Here is a 24,536-nt window from a genome sequence, read left to right on the forward strand (position 1 = left end):
GTGATGGTTACTGTGAAATGCGTAATGGCACTGCGCCACTGGCTGTATCCGACTTTTCTGGTACGGGGCGTGCCTATGGGTGCTGTCCTTTCACGGAAGGTGGTCACCACAGACGCATGTCTGACAGGCTGGGGAGGTATTTACGAAGGTCGTCCGGTGAGGGGTCTCTCGAGCAGAGACCTCCAGCGGTCGCACATAAATTACCTCGAGCTTTTAGCGGTGTTCCTCACCCTAAAACGCTTTCTGCCTTTTCTCAGAGGACACCATGTCCTCGTGAGGACGGAAAATACGACCACAATATCGTATATAAACCGACAAGGAGGTTTGCGCTCTCTCCAGTTACACATGCTGGCACGCAAACTGATCTTGTGGAGCTGCGGCAGTCTCCTCTCTCTGAGAGCGACGCACGTACCGGGTGTGATGAACCTCGGGGCAGACCTGCTGTCCAGAAGCGTACTACTATATGCAGACTGGACTCTACATCCAATGGTTGTGAGCCAGCTGTGGGTGCGTTACGGCCGAGCCGCGGTAGATCTGTTCGCATCAAAAGAAAATGCTCACTGTCAGCTTTTCTTTTCAATGCGCGACCAAAACGCACCATTAGGCGTGGACGCGCTCGCGCACATTTGGCCTCCGGTCCTCCTGTACGCGTTTCCACCCCTGGCGCTGATACCCCCAACTCTGGCCAGAGTGAGGGAACGGCGACACACAATGATCCTGATAGCTCCGCATTGGCCTGTAAGGTACTGGCTGGCGGAGATATATCAGCTGCTGTGCGGTCAGCCGTGGCAGCTCCCCCTACGCAGATACATACTGTCTCAGGCGGGGGGGACGATCTTTCACCCAAATCCGGAGCGCATGGCCCTATGGGCCTGGCCCGTGAGTGGTATAATCTGAATGCAGTGGGTCTCCCGCAGAAGGTGATAAACACTATTCAGAGTGCAAGAGCTTCCTCCACTAGGTCTCTTTATGACTGTAAGTGGAGGGTGTTTGAGGACTGGTGCCTTCAAAAAGGGCACACCTCTTTTCAATGCGCTGTGGGAGTGATGTTATCATTTCTACAGGACCTAATTGATAAACACAGAGCTTTCTCCACGATCAAAGTGTACCTGGCTGCTATTGCTGCATGCCATGTGGGTTTTGAGGGTAAGACGGCCGGCCAGCATCCTCTGGTCTGCCGTTTTATGAAGGGAGCTCGCAGGCTCCTTCCTGTTTCCAGGTCACTGGTGCCCTTATGGGACTTGACAGTGGTTTTAGATGGGCTCACTCGACCTCCATTTGAACCGCTGGAAGAAGCTGACATGAAGCACCTGTCACTCAAGACAGTGCTGTTACTGGCCCTGGCATCCGCCAAGCGAGTCAGTGACATTCATGCGCTATCTGTACATCCTTCATGCACTCAGTTCGCCCGACGGTTAACGAGAATGTTGCTGAAGCCCAACCCTGCCTTTATACCTAAGGTGGTTGGTTCATGTATCCCCATTGACATTGAGGCATTTCCTCCGCCGCTGTGTTCCTCCGGGGAACAGCAGCCGAATTTGCTATGTCCAGTCCGTGCTTTACGCACTTATATGGACAGATCAAAAGAGTTTCGTCATAATGACCAACTCTTTGTTTCCTGGGCTAACCCTCAGAAGGGCAAGCCTGTTACTAGGCAACGGCTCTCTCACTGGATTGTGGAGGCAATTGCTTTGGCTTACACGAGTCAGGGTCTGCAGGCACCTTCGGGTTTGCGTGCTCATTCGACTCGTGGTCTGGCTACATCCTGGGCTTTGTTCAGGGGTGTTTCCATCCAAGACATGTTTGCAGCAGCGAGCTGGTCCTCGCCGCTCACTTTTGTCCGCTTTTACAGATTAGACGTCTCTGCTCCCAGTGTGGCCCATGCAGTGCTGGGCCCCCTGCTGAGTTAGAGCTCTAACTGTTAAGTTCTGGTTGGTCTTGGTGACTTTCGAGATAAGCTCGTCTGGCAATACGGGAGCTACAATATCCCATAGTGAGACATCGAACGGTGTTATGAATGAGAACTATAGGTTACTTACGTAACCCCAGTTCTCAGAGTAACATGAAGTGAGATGTCTCACCAGACGGCCCTCCTTGCTATGGTGAAGCGAGAAGAGGTGCTTATTTTGAATGACGCATGCGGCGTAGCGCAAGCCACTTATAGGGGGTGGATTCCCTGACGCTGACGTCAAGATCACCAGCCAATCAGGATTGGCGTAATGAGATTGATGCTTCTGTTTGCTCCGCGATGAGGCGCATCCCATAGTGAGACATCTCACTTCATGTTACTCTGAGAACTGGGGTTACGTAAGTAACCTATAGTTTTGAGTTGTCTGTATAATCTTGGCCTTATAGAGAGGCTGTGGCGCAGTGGACTAGTGCGTTGGGTTCGGATCAGGGTTCAAACCCCACTGCAGTCAGCATGTCGTTGTGTCCCTGGGCAAGACACTTCACCCCAAATTGCTCCTGTGGGGATTGCCCACAGTATTGAGTATGTAAGTCGCTTTGGATAAAAGCGTCTAACAAGTGACATGTAATGTAATGTTATATGCTCTGTTAGTGGGCACAACTTTGACAAACTGGTCAAAACTTGGTTTGGACACATGGTCCATCATTATTTTACCCATTCTCCTGCACTATTCCTGGTTATTTTTTGCTGTGTGCTTGTGACCTCAAGCTAAAAGGCCACATTAACAGTTAAGGAACAGTGAAGAAAATAATTTGTCCCAATCTAAAACAAAGCACTACAATTTAATGTATTGTGTATCAGAATGAGGAAGAGAAGTGTCTCAGCATGAGCCATATATAGGCAAAATAACTGCAGTAACATGTTTTCTATTATTCAGCTCTCTTGCACTTTGTCCTTTTATTATATCTATGTTTCTCTTGCGGTACCTCTCCACTCCCATCCTCCTGCCTGGTGTTTCTTTAATTATCCTTCTCTGCATCCCACTCTCATTCTCCTGCCACCTACTTTCATTCCTCTCCTACACCGGCTGCTACATTTGGACCTCTCCTGGTACTCTGATTAGTATTTCCAGCCTCACACTGTTGTGTTTTTTACTCTGAGGCTGGCTGGAGTGAGCGGGTGTTCTTTTCTGTTGACACAATTTCTGAATACTCAACTGAAACCAATAAAAGGTCCCTATGAAATGGCAGCAGGGGGGGCAAAGTGACACACTGAGTTAAAGTACAGGGCTGCACAGCTATTGTGTTTCTCTCTGTTCAGCAGAATGGTTGGATTTCAGCAGTCGGCCTGGCCTTTGATAAAGTCAGACGATTGTGTATCCTAGCTTGTAATTTGGTATAGCCAGTTGTTGAAAACAGGTGGGGGAAAATGTCCTTGAATAAAGCTTCAGCTCATATTTTACTAAAGGAAAATGTAAGTTTAGGGAATCTACCAAGGTGTGAGACAAGACTTTGTCTTTGTTACAGTTGTATTTAAGTGCATTATTGTGTTCCGAAAAGTGGCAAATATAGGGTACCATGTTACCGTCTTGCTAACTGAACATTAGTTAGAGGACTTTGAAAAGAACAGCCACAACTGACGGATGCAGGTAAAGGAAGTACAAGGTGACAGAAAGGAAGTGTTGCGGGGGGGAAGAAGACAGGCTGATAATTGGAGGTGAGAAACAGAAAGAAATAGATCTGTGGAAAACGATCTGTATTCCTATTCTTCAGAAAAAGATAGATACATTGTGTCTTGTTCTTGTACTGTGTGTATAATTAATACTCCAGACTACGACATGCTCTATTGAACATTTATTGATATACCGGAGACATATAAATTCATGTATAGTAGGAAGGCAAACTTCACTCAAACTGTCTGGCTGCGCATGCATACTCTTACTACGTCACATCACGTGAGCCGATCATAAACAAGCATAGATGAACATTGTTATACACATATTCTGCAAGAATATTACACATTGTAAGCAATGATGTCAACAGTAATATTTGAATTGTAAAATTAGGAAGCTGCCTACAAATATTTCTTCATCATTGATCATAGAAGGCAATTTCTTTAAGATTTAAAGTGTTCCAGGGTATTTATAGATAGTAATCATACATATATTGTTAGGAATTAAGACACAGAAAATATATATTAGGGACTTAATATGTTTTTAGGGTTAGGGTTAGTTTTTTTTTATTACCATAATCTCAGATCAGTACCAACGGGTGCACAATGTGATCATAATATAAGGGTTAACTATTCTTGATTCTTCATCTACTTCTGTATTATCGATGTTTGCATCTTCAAACACTGTATGAATGTCACTTCAGATAAGTTGTTTCTTATTATGGTAACTGAACATCATGGAATAACCTTACTCATTCTTCTCCTTATTGAATCCACCATGCAAACTGACAATATGAGGATTACCTGTAAGATCCAAACCCACTCTGTTTTAAACAAATGAACTGTTAATAGACAAGTTATTTGCCTTAAACTGTCACCAGCTCAAATCTTCAAAAGTCCAAACATTTACACCAAGATGGACTCATTCTTTTTCACATGGCCTTTTGGAGGCAGAGCTGCTCAGAAAGGGTTTTATGGATGGATGACTGAAGCGACATCGTAAAAAACAAACCATGAGAGGTGGCAGAGACAAACAGAATGTCCCAGTCGACCAGAAGACAAAGAGGCTGAGAGGAAAGGGAGGGTTTTATGGACATTGGTTCATTGTGACAGAGACACATTGACAGTCCCCTCCACTCTCACAGGCAAGGAGTGTATCAAAACCATAAGTCTTCTCTGATAATTTGCCTCTTTCCTCCGTTGCATGAACATCACAGTGAGACCAAGATAGGTACTGCATTAGGAAAGCAACAAGGGAAAATAGGTCGACATAAAGGAGAGGAAGCAGCAGGTTTTCCATTTTGCTCAGTTTCTGCAGCTCCATTTTCACCTGAAAAATTCTCTCTCCTGTGCTCTGACTCTTATTTTCTAACTTTTGGTATTTGCTCTTCCTGTTCTGCACTTTGCCAGGAACGTCTCGCAAATGAGAACTGTAGCTCATGTGTTCTGTCATAAAAATATGGGGGCAAAAAAGACTGGGGATAAAGGCGGGGTTTTATGAGTATATTTTTCTCATTTATACCGCTACACTTTCAACACTAACTCGCTTTTTCTCCCCAACTCCTACTGATTCCTTCATTACATTATCCCTGGCTGTTATTAAATATGGAGCAATAAAGAGTCAGACGGATGGATCGTCTGAGAAAAAGTCTGGTCAGAGCTTATGGGTAAAGTCAAACTGCAGGTTTTGACAGACATATCATCCAGTCTGCAGCTACAGTATGAAGGCTGAATTGCAAACAGTTGACCCCTTTAAAATAACCTCTATTATTCCCTCTCTATGCATTCAACACTACTTTTCTTTCCCTGATGAATGGCTTCTTTCCTCAAACCAATGGTACACGGAGCAAAGTGTGATTGAGTATCTCCACACACATGTTTGGGTGCGCATATCAAATCTTATGTTCTCATCTTGACTTGTCATACTTTTGCACAGTACTTTGCTGCAGAAGGTAGGCACAGTTTTTACTTAGTTATTTTATGTTGAGAACGGGTTTTTGCAACAAATTCGCTTTTGGCAATGAAACTACTCGGTTATGTTAAAGTAGACCTATCATGCAAAATGCACTTTTTGATGTCTTTTATACATAAATATGTGTCCCCGGTGTGTCGGGGAACTCACCAAGTGTCAGGAAACCAAACTCTCTCCATCCGGTCCTGAGTCTTGGATCGCGAGCCCTGGATCTTGAGTTGTGGCTGTGCCTGTTGCTGTGGGCCTGGATCATGAGTCCTGGATGGATATCCTCGTGGATTCATCTTCTTGTTATAGACACATGCATTTCCAAACATTTGGACTACCTATGCTTTAAAATGTATTATCTCTTCGATTTACACACGGCATCTATTGCATGTCTGTCCGTCCTGGGAGAGGGATCCTTCCTCTGTTGCTCTCCCTGAGGTTTCTCCCATGTTCCTCTTTAAACTGTGGGTTTTCTCTGGAAGTTTTTCCTTGTACGATGTGAGGGTCTAAGGACAGAGGGTGTCGTATTGTCATACTGATATTCTGTACAAACTGTGAAGTCCACTGAGACAAATGTAACATTTGCTATATACAGTAAATAAACATTGAATGATTGATTTCCTCCGTACCCAAATCTCTAAAAACGGGGGTACAACGGAACTGATCGGATAGGTTTAGGCAATGACAATACATGCTTAGAGTTAGGATTTTGGCGTTAGGTTTAAGTTTAGGTCCGGTGTCCACATAGCTGCTGGGAGGCACCTGCTCTAAGGGTTTCATCAACTCACAGCGCTTTGTATCGGTTTTGAATGACAACCATATCTTCACAACGTATGACAGACTAGCTCCGCCCCCTTGGATGTTATTATCTGTTTGTGTTACTATGTATTGTTTTACATTGTCTTTTCATCACTACAACCAACCAAAAGATGCTAGCTCTCACACTTTGTATGAATTAGCTTCACCGCTCAGAAGATTTGCGTAAGGAGATAAAGTCACACACTCAACAGCAGCGACATCCAGGGTCTGCCTACCCGACTTGCTCCAACAAATACACTCTTTGGTCTTTTTTTGGTAGCTTTCGCCTGGCAACCAAAAACAAGCTCCTCTTCTAATTTACTGCACGAAAAAATTGGAGCTTAGAAAAAAGACTCCGGGTGCTGTGCTTTTTCTGCTTCGACATCATGCGCTCTGTTCTTATTGGAACCAATTGAAATAAAGAGCGTTAGTGCACCGGTTCAATTCCCACTGCAGTCAGCATGTCGTTGTGTAACCCCAAATTGCTCATGTAATCGCCCACAGTATTGAATGTATGTAAGTCGCTTTGATAAAAGCGTCAAACAAGTGACATGTGAAGTACTTGGTTCAGTTGAGGCTAGAAATTAGCTTGATTAGGGTAAGGATTAAGAAAAGAGTATGGTGTAGGTTGAAATGAGCCACAGATGTAGCGTCACTTGACCAAGTTACATGGCGTCTTGGGGACATCAGTACCAAACTCAGCCTTTACCACGGGACATGAATGCCGGTCCCCTAGGTAAAAGTCCTGTTTGTTTGACCCTTTCTCCACTACCTCCCACCTTAAGCATACTTTCATGCTCTTGATGCTGCATCTGTTGCTCTGACTAATAATCTAATAACGCTGAGCGTCTCATACGGACAGTAAAGGGAGCCTGGTATCATACGCCGACGCCTACTGCCTGAGCTGAGAGAGTTTGGCGCCCTGAGAGAGAGCAGGCTGCTGACGGATGATTCTGTCTGCATTCAGCAGTCAGACTGTGTGTGTGTGCACAAACAGAGACGACTAATGAGACTGTGTGTGTGTGTGTGTGTGTGTGTGTGTGTGTGTGTGTGTGTGTGTGTGTGTGTGTGTGTGTGTGTGTGTGGAGCCGCAGGTGGTGTGTTCCACTGCAGATGTAGGATGTCAAGGCTGTCGACTGGCTGAAACATCTCATGAGCAAGTGAACAGTCACTTTGAGAAACACACACAATCCATTTTCACATGTTGTCGTTTTGAATGCGTTTTAGTTTTTTCATGTAGGTACTTTCCAGTAACAATGCTGTACATATTTTCGAATAAACATGTTTTATCTTGAATCCCTACGAATGAATATGATTGTCCCTAGTCGGTATACTGGACTACAACGTGTTAGATGAAGCATGTTTCATTTTATTTCGTTTTTATTATTTTAACTCGTTTTAGTTTTATAGTTTTTCTGGTGTCTTTTTCCCTTTTTGTCTGAGGGAATATAAAAACTCTGTTGTTTTATCTGTAAAACATATGATTGTTAACGGCTATGTAGTACACAGCTTTCCACTTGCCATAACAGTACTGCACATTAGGGTGGTCCTTAAAATTGAATGTCGGAAAGTCTAAGCTCCAACCCCCAGAATTCAGTTGCAGCCACGGTGCTGCAACTGAGGCTAAGGACCACCCTACTGAGGCTAAACTTCACGGTCGATGAGGGAGGGGTAAATGTTGTTGGAATTAGAATAAAATTCACCAGGAGAGATTTCTTGATTATCACAACAAATTACGGATGGTTGTACATGGCACTAAGGACCACCCTACTGCACATATTTTATTATTCTGAGAAATGTGCATTTGTATACCATACGTAGTTTCTTGTTGTATTCATATTTCATGTAAATAATATTCTATATTTTTACATAATAGTTTTAAAAATACATATTTTTAATTAATTAATTAAATTAAATGTTTTTCTTACTTTTTATCTTCTTTGTTTGTCATCTTCTACTGTGTTTATGTTTACTCCATGTACACCAAGATAAATTCTGCGTATGTGTAAACCTACTTGGCAATAAACCTGATTCTGAACTCACATCAAATTTGTATTAGTTTTATTGACAACGTATCACCCCTTAGACTTCAATATCTGTTTGCGCTACTTAATGTATAACATATGATTGTAAGAGGCGGTATTTTATGTTTATGTTAGAATGTTTTCTTTCTGACAGGAATTGATTGTATTAATGGACTTTGAGCAAACAATGTGTAGTGTGGAGCAGGACTGAAATCATAAAAAACATGAAAAACTCACCTCACCTGTGTTATTCTTATTTTTTCTTCTTCTGATCTTTTGCCATTTACAATACTTTAATAAACTGCATTTGTCTCAGTGTAAAAACAATTCCTCACAGCAAATCTGATATCCAAGGTCCTTACATTAACCAAAAAAATAAATAATCCACTGGCGCTCTACCACTCCACTTTAAAAAATGTAACCCTGAAACATATAAATTATATTGAGATGGACCTGGACTGCATAAAGTATGGCCGAGGGTGCCAGTAAATCTGCAGCAGAAAAAGTGTGAAGCTGTTTTCTAGCAGAAGAGGCAGAAATTGATTACTTTCCAAAAGCAGAGAGTAGATAACTTCACAGCTGGCAAACTTACTGACAAATCTGCAGCGTCCTTCTCCGCCCCTCTCTCCATCTCTCGCTTCAACATCCAATAATTCATTGACAGAGTACTTTACCTTGATGACTTCTGTTGAGAATACAAAAATAAACAGAAACGGAACAAAAAGTACAGAACAGGAATGTCTCAATATTCAGAGGATTTGTCGGCTCAGTGAATAGCTGCATAGGGTATACTATACAAAATCCATGACCTAACAAACATCCATGAGAATTTGCAATATGTCTTAAAGCAGGGTATATGCATGAATCCTGAAGTAAAATGTAAAACTTTTAAGACCCTTTCCATACATTTTAAGACCTCATCGCCACTTGGAGTTTTAACCGGTTACATTGGCGACACACTTTACCTCACATTTACTATATACTGTATTGATTGTCCTTCCTCCTTATCTTCCAACCATTTGCACGCAGACTTGCATTTCCCCATAACGATGTTGTTTAACAACCGGCGTAAACGGAGCGTGCGATGTCCTGTTCAGATGACGTCAAATCCAACGGGATGCCATAAATAAACTACACAGAATCAGACTACAAACCTACGCAATGATTAAATTTAGGCAAGCTGTAGAATACAACCTCTTTGGAAAATGTATATACTTGCTATGCTACAAAATGTAATACCTTGGAAAAAGCCGTTTAATACTTTTTAATAGCCTTAATTTTCGCTAAATTGATTTATCAACTTTTAATACTTTTTAAGACCCCACGGACACCCTCTAAAGTGACATACAACCTGCATACAACACATTATAATGGGATTTACTAGGAGAACAGCTGATAATAAATGTACGCAGCCCCATGGATATTTAAAGGGGCCCTATTCTGCTAATTTTCAGGTTAATATCAGTATGTAGTGTCTCTACTTTAAAGAGTCCTCTGCTGCTGATGTTCAGGTGTATATCAGTATTTAGTGTCTCTACTTTAAAGAGTCCTCTCCTGCTGATGTTCAGGTGTATATCAGTATTTAGTGTCTCTACTATGACATGTCTCCGTGCTTTAATGTTCAAAAAGCTCTTTATTTTTCTCATACTGCCTGTGCTGCAGCACCTATTTTCACCCTCTGTCTGAAACCAGAGCCCAGTCTGCTCTGATTGGTTAGCTGGCCGGCTCTGTTGTGATTGGTCAACCACTTAGAGGTGTCCCGCCCATTAGACTATCATGTACAATGTACTGGAGCACTGGCCAATAGAAGCATGAGTGTGATGTAACTGGGATGACAAGGGTCAACTTCCTCTGGACGGAACTTTAGGATGTATGCCTTTGCAGACCATTTACATGCACAACAACCTATAGAAATACAGGAAAGAGAAAAACCCCAAAACCACAATAGGACCCCTTAAGTGAACAAGTAAAGAGTGTGTAGCACTTCAATGCACGCCCATCTGCCTCAATCAGGGCATCTACTTTTATCTCAAAGTTAACGTGACACATTTTCGTGTGACCCATCTATCACTTAACCCAGGGGTCGGCAACCCGCGGCCCTCGGGCCGCATGCGGCCCTTTAAGCCCTCTGCTCTGGCTCCCTTGAGCTTAGACCATAGGCTTGGACAAAAATAAGAAGGAAATAAAATAAAAGTATTTGTAGGACTATTTATATTTTGTTGCACGGTTGAAAATGTTTCGTATCTTGTATTTTGAGGTGATACTGTGACACATAAATAAAAAACAAAACGGTTTTAATTAGGTCAACTAAAATATGCGTCACATCCTGCTACGGTCCCGTGCCAGCGCCTTTTCCTGCGGGTGAATAACCTGACCCCCGGCTCGATGAGCGAACTATGGTTAAATAAATAAAAAGTACCGGAGGAACACAGGATTTAATTCTGCGTGGACAGAGTTATATGCTTTCACAGCAAACGATGCTGGTTTACCGGTATGTTTGATATGTAGAGAGAAGTTGTCAAAGGTGCTGCAGCCTTTACGTATCGAGGAACAACACGGGAGAGGAAGACAGCTGACGATCGTCAGTCATAATTCAATGGGGTATGTAATTTATTTCAGAAAACACTTTTTGTTATATTCAATGGAATGCTCTTAACGTCCCGATAGCAATGAATATATTAAATGCTTTGACAATAAATACATACAAAAATTAATCTCTGGAAGCCGTAGCGCTGTAAAAAGCACGACCAATCATCTGAGCCGGCCCGGCAAAAATAACTGGATGGCCTACCTGCCTGTCAGCCTTCCATCTGTGCACAAACTTATCTCGTGGCCTCATTGATGATGCGCGTTCGTGTGTGTTGGAGGAGGGACTCTGTAAGAAAGTCTGAAGGAAGAGGCATATTTTTTCCGGTTGTGTATTTTCAAATTCGAGCGCACTCAAGCTGGTTTCTCCATTCTTACCTACCCTACCTTTAACTCTTTTTAGGGTGCAGCTATATGTTTTATTTATTTCAAAGTGGGCCCATTTTAATAAAAAGATGTACCCCTTCAAATGTGCAGAGGACTCCCCAAGTGCTGTGTTTAATTTATTTTAAAGTAGGCCTGTGTATTATTTTTAATTCTCCTTATCAGAATCAGAATCCCTTTATTAGTCCCACAAAGGGGAAATTTGCAGCATTACAGCAGGTAAGAGCCACAGACAGCTTAGTGTTGCATATCTGAAATGCGTTAAAAAAGTACTAAGTTATAATAAAATAAACAATATGCTAAAAAAGTACTAAGTTATAATATAATAAACAATATGCTAAAAATAAAATAAAAAAGTTACATAATTTTCAAAAATACAGATCAAATCTACAAATCAAATCCTGTAGCAGTCCTTATAGGAGTTCTTTGTTTCTTATTAGAGGTTAACAGTTTTATATAATGTAATAAATAGCCTAATAAATGCAAAAAAAACTGTAGTTTTTGTCTGATATAACAATAAATACAACTCTATTAGCTATCAAGCTATGAAATATGTTTTGCGGCTCCAGACAAAAAAATGTTTGGGAAAAAGGAGCAAAATGGCTCTTTTGGTCAAAAAGGTTGCAGACCCCTGACTTAACCCTAAGAGGACTTATGTGCTCCTTACACCATGCCAGTTGCTCTGACAAGGAAAATTCCTTGTATTTTTTACAAAATTGGAGAAAATGGTTCAGGAGACGTTACTATCTGTCAATGAGAACAATGTGCATCACAAGCAGCAACAGATTCTTAATGCTTTCCCAGATTAAATTAAAACGAGCAGGAATAATTCAGATTGGAACCAAAAGAAACCCCACATAAATTAGCCCTTAGATTAGCTACAGTAGCTAACCTGGTAGGGATCTACTTGTTGATCAACCAGGGCAGTTTATCTTTGGAATTATTGGACAGAACATCCATAATAACCTTTTGTCATTTTGGAATTCAGGTGGTTTCCCAGGGTACGTTGTTTTCTGGAATAAGTAACAAATAAAAAAACTTGATGCAAAGGGCATATTCACTCATTTAACAAGTCTTTCATTTTACACATCACCCTTAATGTAATTGTTATGCTATACCTATGCCTGTTTTTACTATACTGTGTCACGAGGCTGGCTACTATATCATTTACATGTTCAAGACTTCATAAGGTATGCTTCAAGCACTTGTGATAGAAGCAGCTACTTTCATACCCTCCATTTTTGCCAATACCAGATGGGACCAAACCTTGCAGGCATTTAAATAGACTAATTCATCAGTGGCATCATCTGCCGTGGCAGGTGTCATCATACCTCTGGTAAATACTTCCTCAAATCTTTGCCAAATGGTCTTTCCAATACAATCTTTCCTTTTTTATTTTACCCATTATACATTATCCGTTACAGTTGCACCTTGCCAAATGTGGTTGTTTTTGGGCATGTGTGCAATACAGGGCGGATAGTTCGCTAACAATACTAAAAATCCTTAACTGCTTTGGTAATCCAAGCCAATGTCTCAAACATCTTGGTCAAGCTAATTGGTTAATTGTTTAACCTTCAACCGCATTTCTAATTGGTAGATATCTGATTCTTTGATGCCAATCCTCACTTTTATCTGCAAGTTTAATCACAATGGCTCTATCATGTATCAGTTCCCTCAAAGAAATCCTCTCATTTAGTGTCAGACTCTTTGAAACATGAAACAGTTGATTGATCATCTTCCTAATGTCTTGTTCAGCTACTCTGCAGAGAGTTTTGATGGATGCATTAGTGATGTTAGGGCAAAAGGGTGCTCGTAGGTGGGGGAAGATTTGGCAACAGAGTCTGTGTTTTTGGAGGAGAAATGTCTCAGATTAATCTGCCTAAAACACTTGAACAAGTCCTTTAAAGCAAGGGCGTTAACACCAACGGTGGGCACAAATGACAGACCCCAGACAGGAGGGACATCTGTTCATTTGATCAAATAAATGACATCTTATGGGATAATGTGATGAAGGTCTGTGTACCCAGTCGTCCTAATAAATCTCTGACTGCATTTTAAGATCGCAGTGTGGAGTATATATTCAACATTACATAACTAAAAGTAAAAAAAGTGAAAATGAGCTAACCGGTTGCCTCTCAAATTCTAAATTGCTCGATAGCTAGCTAGCTTTAAAGTTCTATAATGAACATGGGGCAGCTATGGCTCAGTGGTTCAATCCCACCTTGACACTCAACAGGTTCATTTAAGTTCAGGAGACACATACGGCCCAAATACATTCTGAAAATGTTAACATTAATGAATGATATTTTTACAGAACGTTATGAACAACCTGACATTAAGAAAAAAAAAGTGCAATTTGTATGCGTCAGTTTATAATTTACACATGTGTATTACAACGTACAGATCACAGTGTATCTACAAAGGCACAACACATTTAATCACAGGTATCTGGAACTGAACAATATAGTATTTTACCCACCAAACCAAACTCTTTTGTACGGAAGCTGCTGGCTGACATTATATTGCACATTTACATTTTGACACTTTGACACTGGATTGGACCCCTGTCCTAGAGGCAGGGATGTCGGGTTCCTATAGCTAGCTCATTGTTATCATAAATGCACTTGCTGCTAGTTCGCCAGTCATCAAAACTAGAACAAGAAAACCTTTGAAACCCATTGATAAATGGTACGTTTCCTATGAACGTTTAAGGTTTAAATAATGTCAAATAAACCGCCTTGTTAAAGTTTGGCGTTCAGACCACACAGACGAACTGTACCAAAGGGTCTTACTCTGCAGGGTTCAGTTCATTCAAACAAAAATGAATAAAAATAAGTAACACTTTTACTGAGGTGAAGGGACAGTTTAGCTCATTATTTAAAAGTAGCTTGGTTTGTTTGTGTTTAAAGCATTTCTTGCAATGAAACAAACAAGTATGGTAAAGAACATTTTGAGGGTGTCAATAAACTGTGGGAAGAGTGAGATACGAGAGGCAGGGGGAGGGTCTCAGTGGGCACTTCGCTCCCAATCGCTCATGTAAATATTGGCATATGAGGGTGCATATATCTGGCCCATGGCTGTTCCGCTCACCTGGAGGTTGTTGGAGCATAAGCTCTTACCTGGGTTGGATGGTGGGCTGGCCACTGGGCGGGAGTGGCAAGGCGTTCAGAATGGGTTCTTGTTATTGTCAGTTTAACTTTTAATGGCCCTTTCATCATTGGCCCTCCCGTATTTTTGTGACCTCCAGCAGGGTCTGCCCGGGGGACAGAACCACCTGTAGTGGACGGCCACAGAGGTGAGATAGTGTCAGGAACAAGCCCTCATGAAGTGCGCCGGACTCTGAGGAAAGTACTTCCAGTAGTAGTCCAAACGGCAGTACTACAATTTCCGTATCAGTCCGTGACGTCACCCGGCCCAAAAATACTTTTCCCCATTGACTAACATTGGGAAAGAGACGTCTGTGAATCAGCGGATAATTTTTTTTTAACTAAATAAACTACCCAGAACGAACACTTTTATAGCCCTTATTAGAATAATTACCGTAGGACCTTAAAGTTGTAAAATGCACTAAAAGCCGAATCCAGATTTATTTGCTCTCCCAATTCATTCTAGTGAGCCGAGAGCAGGAGCTCTGGGGCTTAAGGGACAACTCAACTGCGCATGTTCTATGAGCGCACATACGGGTACTTCTGCTCTGACAGCCAGGCATGATGGGTAATCTGTGACGTTTGCTATCAAAAATCTCAGGCAATTTTGCCTTCATGAGCCAATGAGCAGCTCTCATAGGAAAGAACGAGGCCCCGCCTCCGACGCTGTATCCAGTTTTTATTATACAAACCTGATTCTGATGGTTTGAATCAGTTAAGGTATTGGTTCATGTCTGTATTTCCACCGGGAGGGCGGGGCTTGTTCACATGTACTTACATACATACAAGTGTGATCATGATAACTGCCAAATTAACTGATGCTTAACACCCGTTTTCTTTCATGTGTGATGTATAAAAGAATTAAAGAGAGGGGTTGAAGAAGACAGAGAGCAGGGGAGGCAAGTGTTCGTTTTACTGGACAGTAAATATTAGTCTATTTCTCTCAAAAACAGAAGACGTGAGTCAACGTTAAGAAGGAGCTGTCTCTTTGAGTTAGTGTCATGTTATCTGCCGTGAGATCCCTGGGTGTGTGTGTGTGTGTGTGTGTGTGTGTGTGTGTGTGTGTGTGTGTGTGTGTGTGTGTGTGTGTGTGTGTGTGTGTGTGTGTGTGTGTCAGTCCGGATGTGCAATGTCAGTACACAGACGTACAAATATATTCAACAAAGAGTTCTATATTTTGGGAAATAAAATGTCTTGCCCATTAGGAACATTTCCGGAGACAGAACACAGCTAGCTTAGCCAGTGACGTCATTAGGGGCAGAGATATACATGTTAAAATATATTTTAAGATCACGTTTAGTCATCTGATTCATCTGTACCTTGCTGTTTTATTCTGTGTCTACAGTGTGCCTATTGAGCCATGTTGAGCGATGTGGGGCAAGCCCCTCTCTCTGCTGTTATAATGAACGTGTACTGTAAAAACTACACTGCGCATGCTCAGAGTATTTTTCTATTCAATGTGTGCGGCAAACAAATAATCACCATAGGGTCACTTTGCTGCCATACGCACCAAACGTCATCTCCTAATTCAGAGAGCTGATTGGCTGTAAGTACGTGTGCCGCGAAAAGTTTAGATGTGAAGAGGAAACGAGAGAGAGCAGTTTATAGCGATTAAAATCTGAAAAACGGAAAGAAAATAATGAAGTTGACCATCTACTTCAGCTTTGGTAAGTTCATGTATGTCATATCTTTTGTTGATCTTCTGTGTTTTGCCTATAGGCTACTGCTCTGCTGGAACGATTGATATTGTGACCTCGGGTAGCCTACAGCTATTTGCTTACGTGTTTAAAAAAGCACCAGAAGCTTATATACACATCTACCCAGCCAGTGGGGAACGTTCTCACAACTTTGGCTAACGTTACCTATTGGTTCTAATAAGGTTTTAAAGAAACAGTTTAATCTGATGTTCAAAGAACCTTTTTAGGATGTTTATTTTTTCAAATAATGTTCCTATATGGTTTAAGGTTAACTAAGACATAACGTTTTAACTGCAACATTCAGAGGATGTTTTGAGGATGTTATTGAGGCCTGAGATGACAGAAAGTCTTTTTATAAAACGTTCCTTTAATGTGATATGTTAACAAAGGTGGAACGTTTTCCTTGCAACATTCTAAGGATGTGTTTTGGACGTTGTTAGGTAACACATTAAAGATATTCTTTATTAAACGTTCCCTCAATGTTACATGATAACAAATTAAGAACATTTTCAAAGCAACATTCTGAAAAAATTGTCAGGATGTTATTGAGGCCTGAGATGACAGAAAGGGTTTTATAAAATGTTCCTTTCATGTGATATGTTAACAAAGGTGGAACGTTTTGCCTCCAATATTGTAAGGATTTGTTTTGGACGTTGTTGGGTTAACACATTAACTATGTTCTTTTATAGAACTTTCCCTCAATGTTAGATAATAACAAATGAAGAACATTCTCCAAGCAACATTCTACAAATGTTTTCAGGAGGTTTATTCTTTTTTATAAATGTTCATGTGACAACATCCATACATTCATCTTGCTGCTACTTAGAAATTATGTATCTATTTATCTAATATATCATATTCGAATAACTTCCTTATAGACTGTTATTGCACTATTTCACTTTTTTTAACTATTTATTTTAGTTTTTACTATTTACTTGCACTATGTTTTTCTGTTTATCTGTATTATTGTGTTGCATTGTTGGAGGAGCCTGTGACCTAAGATTTTCATTGTCATACTACACTGTATTGTTCGTATGGCAAAAATGAAAACTTTGAACCTTGAACGTGATGCGAAATATTAAACACTACAACAAATAGGGCTTTCCACTGTGCACTAACCCTACCTCTGCACAAAACAACTGATGTTCTCAAACACATTCAGAAGGCAAGGGATTCCCCAAATTGACTCTTGACAAGGCACAGTCCTGTTACTTGAAAAGCATTCCAGGTGACGACCTCATGAAGCTGATGAGAGAAGCCAAGATTGTGCAAAGCTGTCATCAAGGCAAAAGGGGGCTACTCTGAAGAATCTAAAATAAAAATCATATTCTGGATTTGTTTACACTTTTTTTGTTAACTAGATAATTCCTATGTGTTCTTTCATAGTTTTGATGTCTTCGGTATTAATCTACAACGTAGAACAACTTTTCAATAAACACAAACCATTGAATGAGAAGGTGTGTCCAAAACTTTGACTGGTAGTATGTATATATACATATAAACTTTAGTGAAATTAAGATGGAAAATGTCTGATTTTTTGTCAGTTTTAATGGGTTTATGAGCGAAGGGTAGTTGGAGCGCTCTCATTGGTTCCACTGATGTGTCAATCTCATACACCATGTCAATAGAGAGAGAGCGCAATTATGTCCCGCCCACACCAGAGGAGAATTCATTTCTACCACATGGACAGGACTACAAAGCAACTCGTGCTACATAAAGGTAAGATAATGATGTAACTCAAATTATTTACAGTAAATTAAACATTCAAAAATGAGGCAAATTGACATTTACCACATCTCATTATTTTAATTCTGCCATTATTTTAAGCTCTTTGTGAATGCCATACAAACAAAAGATAACATTTAAAGAGCCTGTGACACGAGTTTACCCCATCATCCAAACCCATCAATTTGAGTAAATATTGTCCCCTTGAAAACCGTTACTGAACTGATTTTGGATATTTGTACTTTGATAACCATTAATCTGCCCTTCAACGTTGACCATATCCTGGATCTGCTCGGGGATTCTTCAAGTCCCGCCAAATTATGTGTGACGTCATTGCGGGCACAGCGCTCCAGCTGCACCGTTCAGGATCCCAGCATCTGCATGTAAACGCACGATGGAGCACGGAGCATGGAGCAAGCTCAGACAGCGATGACAGTTTAATTTTGAACGTGTCTGAGAGCTCATATGAGGCTGAAGGATCGGAAAGTGATACTCATGATGACATTGTAGACGATATTGGCTATATGCCCTACCGATTCGAACCATATGCCTCTGAATCGGGTGAAACGAACTCCGAGTCGGACAGTGGAGATGACAACCCGCCCGACGATCGCCAGATAACTCTCGATCTACAACGCCTGAACAATGTGGAATGGTTTGTAAACTATTTTATTTACGGAGCCAATGGGGTTGAATGGAGTGGTCTACAAATTGTGCATAATAATTATATTTCCCACGAAAATCTATAGCTTCTGGAGTAAAATATATTCCATTAGGCAACAATTAATTGTTGGCTTCCTATTAATTAATGCATGTTAATAAAATAAAGATGTGGTAGATTACAAACAGCAAATATGTGATGAATCATGTTTACAATGATTTTTATCACACACAATATATACCACATTTTACTGATGTTTATTACAATTCATGCAGCATTTCTAAAAATACAACTGTTGTTTTCCAGGTGCACATGTGGATGCTGCAGAGCAGACAACCTGGAAACAGCACAGGAGTGTGTATGCTGCAGAGAGCTGGCAAAGGTCCAGGCACTCAATGGCAACCATGGGGGATCCTGCATCACACAGCACCCTGGATTTGAGGCAGTCTGCCTAAATGAATATGTGCTGGACGTGGCCTATTCATACTACAAGCAGAACCATGGCCACCTCAACAAATCTCCACACGAGTAGGTATAATCTGACAACAAATTAAACTTCTGATGTGCAAACACTATACACTGTTCATACCATATTGATGCAAGTCGGCGACCATGTACACTGATGACAATACCACTACAGATTTTAGCTTGCCCACTGAAACATTGCTACTTCAAGTGGTAACAGACATATTTCACTGTCACTTTTGTGAGCATTTGCCATAGTACTTATTAGATTTGCCACATGTTACGTTCCCTACTGGACTAGGGGAACCAAAGAGAAGTAAAAAAACACAGAAACAACCGGGCAAGAGAAAAAGGAGAGGAAACCGGTTTGTGAAGCCAAAAGATGGACTTTTAATTAAACAAAGAGAAAGGGCTCACCAGCCAACTTGCAAAATAAACTATAACAACTTTATATATATTATTATTATTTATAACAACTCAGAAAGTGACTACATTAAACAAGGTACACTGGAGAACATCTCCTAACAATGAGCAACACACACATTAAACTAGGCCTCACACAGAGACACAGAGACCATGCTGCACACATGCAGCCAGAGGAGAAGGGGAGCGGGCCACTGCAGCCTTCCTCAGGTCCTTTATGGAGGTCCTGATTGGTGATTGGGAGCACCTGGGGGAGAGGCTGCACCTGGAGACAATCAGGGAGAGAGAGAGACACACACACACACACAAACACCAGCACCCATTACGGCACGTAACACACATCACAAAACTATTTTACAGATATGAACATCTTACATTTGGTAATGTATGATGCATATTAAAGCTAATAACTCAATCTCCCTATGTTTTCCCTACAGACGTCGACGCTACACTGCCTACCGCCAATTGGTACGATGGTGCTGGGGATACCTCGGCAAGCAAATCAGGGTAACTCTGCCTGCCTGTGTCGTGGTGAAGATCCGTGATACCTTCCCATCACCCGACTACCAGGGATTTCAAGAGCCACAGCCAGAACCTGATGAACCTAATTTATTTCTTGAAGCGGCTTAGGTGTTGCTTCACAAAGTCTGCTTTCTCGGGATGTGGGAACTCGGCACATAGTGGGGGTGGCACATTCACTGGTTCCACTGCGAACTCTGCCTCAACATTCTCCTTGTCTGTGCACTCCTTCACTACTGCTGCCAGGAGTTCTTGGGCATATTCTGCAAGTGCCAATTGAAATAGTTCAAGACATGCTGTTGCAATTTTGTAATTGATTCTTGCGTGACTTCACAATAGTCATGCCCATCACTGTGCAAACCTTACTAAATGCACAAATGCCTTAATTAATTATCTCTGTCTGAGGAAGGAATTGGTAATGTTACAAGGTTGTATGTTACAGAATGTCACTGATACAATGTGCATGGCAACCACATCATGTTGTCTTTACTTTTTCTTTATTATATTATTACACATTTCACTTTCCAACACTCTGCTGCTCCCTTTCTACCCTTTGGGTACTTGATGCTATACATGGCTTCCCCAGTCTTTGTCACGCCTTGCACCCGGTTGGCATTTTCATTGAAGTGGAGGGCTGCAATCAGTATCCTGCAATAAGAATTGGAGCATAATTATGTCTTAATATTTGTTTATTACTGGGATTCATACAAACTGGGAGGGGGGGGGCTTCCTGATTTTGTTTTACAATTGTTATAAGCATGTGTACCTGTGTTACTTTTAAAACTGAATTTAACATACATTTGCAAAATACTTCGATATTTCATTTCAATCCAGCCTCTTGTCAATGAAGTTTCTCAAGGGCTACTTCATATAAAATATGTATTATTGGTAGACCTCATGGTTATTTTTAAAACACTGCAAGCCGGATCAATGGTGATAAACTTACCGACAAAGCATTCCTGTGTAAGAGAAGACATACATCTTCGGCGCAAACTGGATAAGGAGGCTATGGAATCCCTCCACTGCTGATGTTTGGGAGCCCCCAGATAGCTTCAAAATGTCTTTACACAGGGTTTTGTTGCACACCAGCGTCTCCAATTTGACTGCTGCCTTGGATGCTGAAAAAGATTTTTAAAAGTTTACCCTATGGAAACTTGCATACAGTATATCATATTTACATACCACTGCAAAATGATGAGGTTGTATTTAAATACAAGAACCTGTTTTAATATGACTGTTTGCCATTTTGGATACCTTTGATCCTATATTATATAACCTAACAGAAAAAAATCCCTCATATTTATTTTCTTTGGTCCCTAACATTTCTGCTTTGGGACTGCACAAAGAATTGTTACTGATTACTGGCAACTGATTACATTGATCCATTATTAGTAACTTAAAATGTTTAGCCATGTATATTTACAGTTCAGGATTTGTATATAGTATAACATACTATATATATATTATGTTATGTTAATATTATATTATGCTAATTATATATTACATTTGGGAAAAAAAACACTCACATGGTTCCAGCCATTTCTTGTGGGACTCCCTCCCCTCCAGCCTGCCATGGATGCATGACGGGAATAGTTTTCCATGGCCTGTGTGTATGTTCTGTACATGAGACACAACCGATTCCCATTTCGCAACAATCTGGGCTCCTTGACCAGAAGGGGTCGACACCGCACACCAGTACATATGGTTGCTCACACTCTTTATCCATGGGCGAAGCACCTGACACTCCCGCTCATTGGACGCCGCAAGCAGTTTTTTGGAAAATCCTAGAAATATATAGAGGCACAAACAGATGTTTGCATTAAATAAATAGTTTAAATCTAAAGGACATCAATATGTTCATAAACTTAGCACAGCTGTATAGACTAGTCACTAGACTACTTATCAGGTTCAGTATCTGCAAATAAAATGTAGAAACTAAATATTTATCTATTTTACAAATACATAACCAAGCCACAAAACAATTACATGATTGCATTTATAATCCTACATGTGTCTACATTTATATCATATCTGTGTGTTAAGAATTCCATTACATATAAGAGAGCTCAGAGAGCCAAGTGCTAAACATACTAAGAAACGTTTACTCAAGCGAGGTATATGTCACTTAGTCAAATGTCAAATGCTGACACAAACCTTTTGCTACATGCCAGATATCATAGAGGTGCTCAATGTGGGGGTAGGTCTCTCTGAGCCACTTGGCTATTTGCCTGGTCGGTGACCATCGTGCCAACTGCAAGTCCCTGCCGCTCAAGATGTGCCAGGGAGCGCTCCAACCCAGTTTTGTCCATATGGTAGCTACCACCACAGTCATTGCTCTAAAACAGCAGAAAACAGATACATACATACATACAGCACCTTGACATTTTGTAAATAGAATAATTGGAAACCACGAGAAAAACAATTATGCAAACCTAGCTGTGGTTTTATTCTATATCTATTTTGTCCATATGTCCAATGCAGCTGGTTTGAATTGGCCACACCATTGGCTAATGATTTGCAAAAATGTCAACAAATGTAATAATAGATATTTAAAAAATACACTTAATATCAGTGTTTTGCATATACAAAATATATCAGTCAAGTGATTTCAACCCTACTCATAAACTTCTTCAGATACCGGTAACCCACCTGAACTAGCTGAATATCTATTACTACATTGGCATGCAGCTCCAACATGGTGTAACTCCCAAACTTTGCACAATGTCCCGGGATATAGGCCCGGCCATCACCTCCAAGGACCAGGTCCCTTCCCTCTGTCTGAAATGTGCCAAGCAAGAATGTCTGTCTCATGTTCCATACTCGCTGGACAACTGGCAACAAAAAAAATCTCTGGTGCCGGAAATATGTCCGTGATGATATTGTCGCCAATACCATGGTTCTCATAACCCGCAGAACCTTTCCTGCAGTGGCAACTGCCAACAAAATTGAAGCGGACAAGAGAATGTTGCCCGCTGGTGTGCTTCCGATGGAGGGTTGGCTGTTCCATGTCACTTTCTTGAAGCAAGATGCACATGACAACGTAATGACTAGGAGTGAGCCAATGACATTGTGGCATGTGGAAATGTCAACTGAACCACAGTCGGGGCAGTGGCACCAGCTGAGCAACCTCGTGAGGCAAGTCATGAAGACAATAAACTTCTTCTCCTTGTGGATGGGTGTGACAGGCTCATCCATATCCGGCTCACTGTTCTTCTGGTAGTCATCTTCTGATGATGAAAGGCCAGGTGACGAAGGTGGATCATATCCTGGTGATGAAGGTGGAGATGGAGATGGAGATGATGATGATGATAATGGTGGAGGTGATACCTCTTTCTTTGGGGTGGGAATTATGTTGCATTGACTGCCAGTGTCTTGGAACAGCTTCCTCTCTATTGGAGTCCCTGAAAAGAGATTTCCAAATATGAATTATGATATGAAAAACCAATCATCAAACCATACCAGTAATATTTTGCAAGAAGGTAATAGACAGTCCAGTTTACAGCAATACAAGCATGCGCAAATTATATGGAAAGTACTAGAGTGTGACTTATTTTGGAAAATGAAGCCACTTGCATTTTAGGCTTATTTTCCAGGGTCCACGTATATTTCGCCTAATAGTTCAATATAAATGTCCCGCCAAACTTGACATGCTGTGATACATCTACATGTACGATTTTATGAGATGGAAAAGTTGTTATTGAATTATGTTATCATCTACATACCCCCTCCCTCCCAAAACAATTATTTTGACTCGGTATTTAATACATAAATCCTATGCATTAACAAATTCATCTTCCTTTGATTTATAAACTTTATGCTTTGTAGTATATATGTATATGCATAATTGGATTACACTGGTGAGTGGTCCCTCCATTATAAGACCTTGCCTGCACCAAGAAAATCATATAATGTAGGTGGTATTATAATAGAGGGACAGGAACATAATTAATATAACTTGGTTCTCGATGAGGCATCATAGCGCAGAGGGATTGTACAATGCAGACTACTGGACACACATATGCACTTAATTTTGTAACTGATAATGACGGATAATAATAACTGACCTGTCGTCTTTTCTCGCGGCTTAGTTTGAACCCCTTTGCTCCTCTGTGGCTTTTTCTTCTCCTTTATTGGATCAGTTTGACAAGCAGAGGTCATAGTGCCTGGCGTCTCTTGCATGGGATTATCTGATGCATCACTGCATGCAGTTGAAGTATGTGCAGCTGATGCACCATCAGCTGTCAACCGTGGCTTTAGGAGAGCATCCAAATCCTACAAGCACTAGGGTGACATTTACATTACAATGATTACATCAGGAATTATTAAAGTTACACGATTGCTAAACTGAATCGCGGCCAAAGTATTTGTTTTTACCTGAGTTTTCTCTCGTTTCTCAAAGTAGGCACTTCTGTGGCGTTTTGCTGGGGGGGTGACGGTGGCAAAGTCTCCGGTGCCTTCACGGATTTGCGACGGCGTGGGAAAGAGAGTAGGCACTGCTGACGGCTTCAGAATCCGTTTTCGCGTTACATCTATCCCACTTCTAACCATCAATATAGGCCTTTCCTCTA

General features: G+C 41.0%; 2 protein-coding genes across 2 annotated transcripts; one reads left to right on the plus strand and one right to left on the minus strand.

Annotated features, from left to right (window-relative positions):
- Nucleotides 1-17,961: 17,961 nt before the first annotated feature.
- LOC307033349 (uncharacterized protein) lies at nucleotides 17,962-20,079 on the plus strand (the record flags this gene model as incomplete). Its single annotated transcript, XM_079671779.1, has 3 exons — nucleotides 17,962-18,555; nucleotides 18,868-19,089; nucleotides 19,887-20,079. Exons 1-3 carry the CDS (start codon nucleotides 18,221-18,223, stop codon nucleotides 20,077-20,079), a joined length of 750 nt encoding a protein of 249 aa, XP_079527905.1. The 5' UTR covers nucleotides 17,962-18,220.
- On the minus strand, nucleotides 19,417-22,719 carry LOC307033348 (uncharacterized protein). Its single transcript, XM_079671778.1, has 5 exons — nucleotides 22,618-22,719; nucleotides 22,123-22,304; nucleotides 21,495-21,752; nucleotides 20,915-21,086; nucleotides 19,417-20,616 (listed from the first exon to the last, which is right to left on the minus strand). Exons 2-5 carry the CDS (start codon nucleotides 22,298-22,300, stop codon nucleotides 20,469-20,471), a joined length of 756 nt encoding a protein of 251 aa, XP_079527904.1. The 5' UTR covers nucleotides 22,301-22,304; nucleotides 22,618-22,719; the 3' UTR covers nucleotides 19,417-20,468.
- Between the last annotated feature and the right edge of the window lie 1,817 nt (nucleotides 22,720-24,536).

The sequence above is a fragment of the Notothenia rossii genome (genome assembly GCF_949606895.1).
Source record: "Notothenia rossii genome assembly, chromosome: 3".
Lineage (NCBI taxonomy): Eukaryota > Metazoa > Chordata > Actinopteri > Perciformes > Nototheniidae > Notothenia > Notothenia rossii.